At 35.5% G+C, this 7514-nt stretch overlaps 1 protein-coding gene across 1 annotated transcript; it reads right to left on the reverse strand.

The window, feature by feature from the left end:
- Nucleotides 1-998: 998 nt before the first annotated feature.
- LOC145672615 (zinc finger MYM-type protein 1-like) lies at nucleotides 999-2510 on the reverse strand. The gene has a single exon (XM_081741773.1). It carries the CDS (start codon nucleotides 2508-2510, stop codon nucleotides 999-1001), a length of 1512 nt encoding a protein of 503 aa, XP_081597899.1.
- Nucleotides 2511-7514: the final 5004 nt, after the last annotated feature.

Below are 7514 nucleotides of genomic sequence, written 5' to 3' on the forward strand. Positions count from 1 at the left end.
TGTTACCTTGTTCTTACTGTGTACTATTAAATCTCTAGTTTAAAGAGATAAGTTATTTCGAACAATTGCAAAAATTCGCCAACAAAGCTTGTAGTGGGTTAACTAAGATCTCACGGGCTCACCACAATATTTAAAATGGGCCCATTGTATTAATCTTTCTAATTAATATTATTATTATTATATTACAAAAATTACAATTGAATAAATAAGATTTAAAAGGGCTCCCTTATTCAGATTCTGATCCGAGACAACAATCATGATTCTAGTTTCCTACATTGCTTCTTACCCACTAAAGAAATATTTTAATTAACTGACAACTCACCAGAAGTCACATCATCCATCATTGGCGTTTCTGGCATGTAAAATTTGGGGGGGGGGGGCATCAAAGGAAATGATCTAACTGCTAGTATTTCAGTGGAATTTTAGAATATGTCACTTCGTTTTTTTTATTGATTTATTAAACAGATGTCCGTGATAGACTAAACAAAATTAAATTATATCGCAACTAATCAATAATATATTGAAACAATAAAATTAAAGAAAAAACTTCAACTCGAAAAAGCAAACTCATACATACAATGACGTAAGAAATCCAGAATCTTCTTAGTCTATTTTACTTACCTATTTTTTAATGGTGATTGGACCAAAGATCGTCCTGCGACGGTCATTGGCTGCAATAAATCTGTCCGCTAACTCGTCTAGGCTGAGAAGGTCCAGTAAATCAGGATGTGTGTGACAGATGATAACATGATTCAGTCTCTTTTGTGTCATTGTGCTTCTTAAATATGTTTTCAGTCTTCGAAGGGAGCTAAAGCTCCATTCAGCTTCACATGAAGAAGCTTGCAGAACAATCAAAATACGCAATAAGTTTTCGACGTTTTTAAACATAGCCCGGACTTCTGGTTCCATTTCTCGTAATACTTTGCGAGCATCACTGACACAAGACACACCAGTCTTCTGCAGAAACATTTTTACCTCAAGAGAAAATGACGCGACATCTATTTCTTGATAATTTTCAAGTATGTCAACTTGTTCGACCACACCCGATAACGCGTATCTTCTAGTTGCCGAAGGCGCAGGAAATCCAATTGAGTAAATCTTGACTCTAGGCCTTTCACAGCTGCATCAATGATGGCATAATATTCTTTCCTATAATACGCATTGACATCTTCAGGAACCCAATCTTCTACCGGACCTGTGTACTTCTTTGGTACTCTCTTCATTCTTGGCAATGAAATGGGGTTCAAATTATATTTTTCTACTTTCTTATTAGCTTCTTGCATTACTTTTTCAAAATATTCTTCGTTGCGTAATTTCTGAATATTTTCTGAAACAATTTCAACACTTTTAATCAAGCCTGATACAGTTTGTTTCCGACTTTGAAACGACTTATTCAAAAGTTCCAGCATGCCAATTATTTTCTGTCCAAGTAATAGACTCAATAGTGTTGTGCCAGTTTCGAAATGGGCTAGAAAACCTGGAGCACTTGTAAGCTGTTTTTCGGTTTCAGAAATATAATGCAGAGTTTCTAGTATAATATCATACTTATCCAGAATTTCTCGAATCTGGTCACCTCTGTATAACCATCTTGTAGGACAAAGTGGTTTTATTCTAGTTACAGTGCCTATTGAACCTTCAGATTTAGATTCAATTACAACAACAAACTTTCCACGTGCTATAAGTGATTGAGGAAACAAAACACCTAACTCATGAGCCCATTTCATTGCGTTTCTCGAAACGGCAGAAACTTCGCAACTTTCCTTCATCTCCAAATTGACGCAATGAGCACCACAATGTACAAATAATGCTAATGGCTGTCTGGTTTTAATTATAGATTGCACTCCATTATATATATCACTCATATTGGCAGCGCCATCGTACGTCTGTCCCCGAAGCATACTGATGGGCAAATTTAGTCTAGCTATTACATCCAATATAATAGACGGTATAGAGTGACCTGTTGTATCTGTTGCACTGTGAAGTCCAAGAAAACTCTCATGTGGTTCAAGATCTTCGTCCACCCACCGAATGCATATACTTAATTGTTCAACACCACTTACATCGCGGATACCGTCGCAAATAACAGAAAAAATAGGGGGATCTTGGGAACGCACACTGTCACAAATACATCTAACAATTTTACTTGCCATCATACTAAGCATTTCATTCTGAACTGTTCCGGAAGTGAACGTTTCTCTCTGCTTGTTTATCCAGTCATTCAGAGCAGGAACGTCCTCTGATCGCAATTTTAATAAGCAATGTAGGTTACCACTATCTGCCTCATGACCCCTTATTGCCAAACTCTGCCTACCTAAAAATCTAACCGAACTAAATATTTTTAGAAGACATTGTTTAGCTACTTTCTGCTCTTGTTGTTTAACAGAACTTAGTTGCATTTCGATTGGCTGACTTAATTGATGATAACTTAAAACAGCTTGCTTATGAGAATCGGATTTTTCGTGAGCTCGAAATTTTTCTAGTGCTTTTTTCCAATTTCTGAAACTCTTCATAGTGAAGGAGTCTTCCATTTATTTTTATTTTATTTTATTTTATTTATTTATTTATTTATTTTTGCAAGTAACTTGTTCTGATTTAAATGACAATAACGATTGCAGTAGAAACATACAATTCCCTTTACGTTTTGTTCAATACTTAACCATTTGAAGTCTTTAAACCAAGATACCTGAAAATGAAGGGTTCGTCCTTTTAATTTTTGAACAGGGAAGTTCTCTGGCAGTTGAACTGGCTGATTAGGAAACACATTCTTGTTTCTACCACTAATAGAAACACTTGGGAATACACTTTTAGGAACACACTGTACTCTAGTTTGTACTTCAACATTACTATCATGTTGTGTATTCATTGTTTCTTCCTCGCACTTACGCTTCTTAATTCTAACAACAAACTTATCCATATTTTACACGACAACCGAACAAAACACTATGAAATACTACAAAATGGACACAAGCTGTCTGAAGGGAATTATCATAACATAACAAATATCCGTCCCGATAACCGCCACACTCACACAAAAAACAGGAACTGCTCCAACAGTCGCAGTTGGAAACTTAATATTATTGTCCTGCTGCAATAAGTGATCAAGCCTTTGAGTCAGCTTCTGACCAAACTAATATTGTAGGCTATATTTATCAAAATGCTTGCATATCACAGTTGTAACTAGAAAGAAAAAATCAAACAATGCAAAGAAACAGTCTCGCTAAAGCCTCTGTCGGCTGTCACACAAGAGGTGTGGAAGGTGGTTGGCGCCGCGTTAGACAAAACATGCATAAAAAGTACAGTCAGTCGACTCTGTTTTCGTACTTAGAAAAGGAAAGTATTGACGTTGTATGACATTCAGTGTGGCGAGATTTGCGTGCTTTCATCTTCCAAATAGTTTCTCCTTTTTTAAATAAAAATTTCACAATAGATGCCAGAACTTGGAGGATTAAGATATTTGAGCTTTCAAATATTACCCGTGAAGGACTATTACTCGAGTAATGAAGGAGAATAAAAGTATTAGGCCTACACTGACATTATGCTATAATCCAATGGTTTTTAACTCTTTTTTTTTTTTTTTTTTTTTTTGTCACGGTCCCCTTTGAGACTATGATTGGAGCTTTAAACCTCCTTCCAAGAAGTAATGACTTAATACTTTATTTTACGGAAACTTGGTATCATACATAATGTACATAGTAGCCATCTAATACTAATAATATTCAACTAACACTAACCTAGTTCAACCTGTTTATCTTCGATTCAATTTGTTACCTTTAATCTTACCTTCACGGACCCCTTGAGACACCAAGAGTTCTGTTATAATCGTTTGTAATATTATATATCAAATGAATATAATTATTATTATTTATATGTTATTCTGTTGATAGTAAATAAATAAAATAAAAAAATATAGAATATTTCGTATTTCAAAATATTGGCGGGACGCGTCCCCCCCGCCAGAGACGCCCTTGACATCCATCATAATTTTCAAAAGCTTCTTTGTTTTGTTGACAGAAACTCGTTCACCACACTTTCCCATTAATATTGCTGATTTCTTCACTTCTCTTGCATTTAAGCTAGCTTTAATCAGTGTTCAACCCTGTTTATAAAAATTTATCATAATATTTGGCCTATTGTTACTGTGGAGGGTTGTGACCTTTGAATGATTAAACATAGGAATTCACACTCTGATTAACAACAAACTGTAGGCCTAAACGTTCTTTGTGTTTTCTTCCTTTCAACTCATAGATTTGAATTCAATCATATATTACATTTAACTAAGTAAAACACCTATAGGGAATTTTGACATATATATGTTCTTTTTGAGCAACGGTTGCTTAAATGTCGACCGCGTAGGTGCCGGTGGTCCCAGTGGTTGCGAAGACTGATAGGTCATTGTAGTTCATAGATGGCTGTAGTAGATAGTTTGCTTAGTGCATTGTGATGAGAAGTGTTGAGTGTAACACGGGTGTATCTTTTATTTACTCACGCCGTCTCGGATAGACATATCACCTAAATAATTCAGAGACCTTCATGGTACAAAATTTATGGTATTTCTAAAGAAATATATTCATTTAAAAAACTAAAGAGTAAGTATTATATGATTTATATATATATATATATATTGTGAACAAATTCAATTTAATATTTTAGTTGACGAAACTTGTCTTTCCGCACAGGGCATCGTTTGAATATTCGTTGCTTTGTTTATATTACAGATAGGGTTATGATTTTCTGTTTGGTTTTTCAGTTTAAATGTGGAACATGGTTTCCAATTTTCTATGGTCTGGAGATATCTCTTTCAGTTAGTGACTGATGAAAATAACTTTATCCCTAGAAAAACAATGGGGGTTAATTTTGCCCGCGAGTTCTTTTTCATTTAGTTTATATGCATTAATATGTATTCAGGATTCTGTTTTTTCTTGTTATTGTTTGTTTTGATGAAATGTTCATTCTCGCTTTCTTCAACTGAAATATACTGATAATAATAATTCGTAATAATAATAATAATAATAATAATAATAATAATAATAATAATTCATGTTGTGCGAGCAGATTTGACTCTTCCCCCTTGGTCATAGGTGTTACCCATCTTTTTATTTTTCAAAATTCCCTGCATGTGGATTTTTATATCTAAAACATTAATTACTTTTCTAAAATGACACTTTTCTCCATTATAAAAACACTTAGGCTTTCATAGAACCTGTAGAGTGTTAGTTATAATACTGGTTTTCTGCATAGTATTATAAGAAATTTCGAATAACATATAAGGAGTTTTGCGCACTGTATTGAGCCCGTTTTTTACAAATAAAAGGCACAATTCCTTGACAAGTTTCTTTTTGAAATTTAGTTTAACACGTTAACTCAACTTGAACAAATATACTCCGTAAGCTACTTAAAACCAGCCCGGGATAATTTGATCCCCCCTTGGTCCTTCACGTAGAACATGCGAGCATGGTCTTTCTAGGGTTAAGTTGTCGAAACCGTAACACTGTATTTTAGTTTTAATAGATAAGTGTATATACTCTGGTAAGAAGTGTTAATTATTCGTTTAGTAATTTCCAGAGTCGTGATGGATAGAGTTGCTTGAAACTTTTGTCGTAATTTTTTTTTGTCTGACTGGTGTAAAAATATTAAAGTGTTCAAAAACAACACAATATGAACTTTACACGTTCCAACCGTGATGAGTAATTACTGCTAAGAGTAGATAATACACTTCACGACAGAAACGCAGAGTTATTATTATTATTATTATTATTATTATTATTATTATTATTATTATTATTATTATTATTATTATTATTATTATTATTATTATTATTAAGTATTTTGCCTTTTGGCAGGTCCTGGGAGAAATGAGATATTATTTTTATTATTTATTTTAAGTTTAGGCTTAAAAATGTTCTTTTTCGTTTCTCGATCTTCAACTTCCTCTTATAAGTCCCAGTACTTTCTATTTTTCAAATCATCGGTCATTTGTGTTCTTTTTTTCGCACTTCTCGCTTTTCTTCCATCCTTCCTTGTATGGCGTTATTAAGGAAACAATTTTTTCGCAATATATGTCTAATTCAAAAGGCCTTCCTATGAATGATGCTGGCTAATTATGCTAAATTTAAAATGCGTTTTACGTATTCAATTATTTATATTTTCACAGCAAGAATTGCTTAGAATTAAAAATTTTATTTTTGCAATTTTGGTTAAAAGACTCGCATATTACCAGAAATACAGAACTTGTTCTGTATTCTGGGTCAATATATATTACTGAGAATGCCAATTCGTATATCTATTACTGAAGAAGTATTTGTGTTCAAATGTGTTCCCCATAAGTATTCCGTCAGAGGGCCACCGTAGGCCCATCGACGTGCGAATGGCGGCCGGTGGCGGACGTCGCCGCCGGACCACCTACTCGATTACACTTATTACACCGTCCTCCCGCCGGCGGGGTATCCGCCATAATCCCGCTGCTTCCCCGCCTTTAGCCGATACCCGGTCGCTGAAAACACCCCACGTATTTTCTCATGTGCAAGATGTAGTCGGAATAGCCGCGATCAGTTGCGGTTTGCCATCATAAATTTCCCTTCACTCAGCCTTCTCTACTCTTGTTTTAGCAACAACATATTGGTACTTAAGCGCTGAAACCTCTGTACTAATACCTGGTTAAAATACAAAAAAAAAAAAAAAAAAACTTTGACTTGGGCGTGGTAGTTCTATGTTAATTCAACACCACGGTCACGGTAATTTTGTGGTTATGTATAGAGTATCGGGCCAGAGCCCCTGACTCCATGAGTAATACGTTATAAAGAATATATCAAGATGTGTTGGGGTTTGTTGAATGTTACTATTGTTTTGTTATGTATGGGATACTACATTTGCAACTGTCGCAGAGTGGCTGATTTTGACTTCTTTACCAGTTCTGGAGGGATTTTTAATGCGTGGTGTCCGATGGACGTTCCGCAGTGCGCATTCGGTGTTGATGTTAACTACAGCTGGATTTATATGTCTGGGTAAAGTACGCCAGAACTTATTGTGGAGATGCCGTAGTACGTCTCTAACAGTGGGTGGCTCTAAGTCTTCCAGGATCTGGCTCTTTCGTGTATATCTGTCGTGACCAGTGATTATACGACCAGCTCGAGTTTCACACTTTCGAGAGTTTGTAAGTGACTATGTGAGGCATGTTGCCAGGCAGGGCATGCATAAGAGATTGTAGCCAGGATTATTGTTTTGAAGATGTGAACTCGGACCTCATGAGAAAGGGAACTACAGCGCAAGTGGATTCTTCCCGTGCTTGGGGATGGTGATAATACGAGCTTCCTTCCAGGTCTTCGGGAAATAGCATAAGTAAAAGATGGCATTAAATATATATTTTAGGAAGACCAGTAGTTTTCTGGTTGGATGTCTTAGGATATCAGATCGAATTCTGTCGGGCCCGGATGCTGTCTTCGCCGGCAGACATTTGATATGTCTTTCCATTTCTCGAGGTGTAACGAAGGTGATGTCATGTGTAGGGTTTTGTGTAT

The sequence above is a fragment of the Thermobia domestica genome, chromosome 16, assembly GCF_964235325.1.
Source record: "Thermobia domestica chromosome 16, izTheDome1.hap1.1, whole genome shotgun sequence".
NCBI classification, from domain to species: Eukaryota; Metazoa; Arthropoda; class Insecta; order Zygentoma; family Lepismatidae; genus Thermobia; species Thermobia domestica.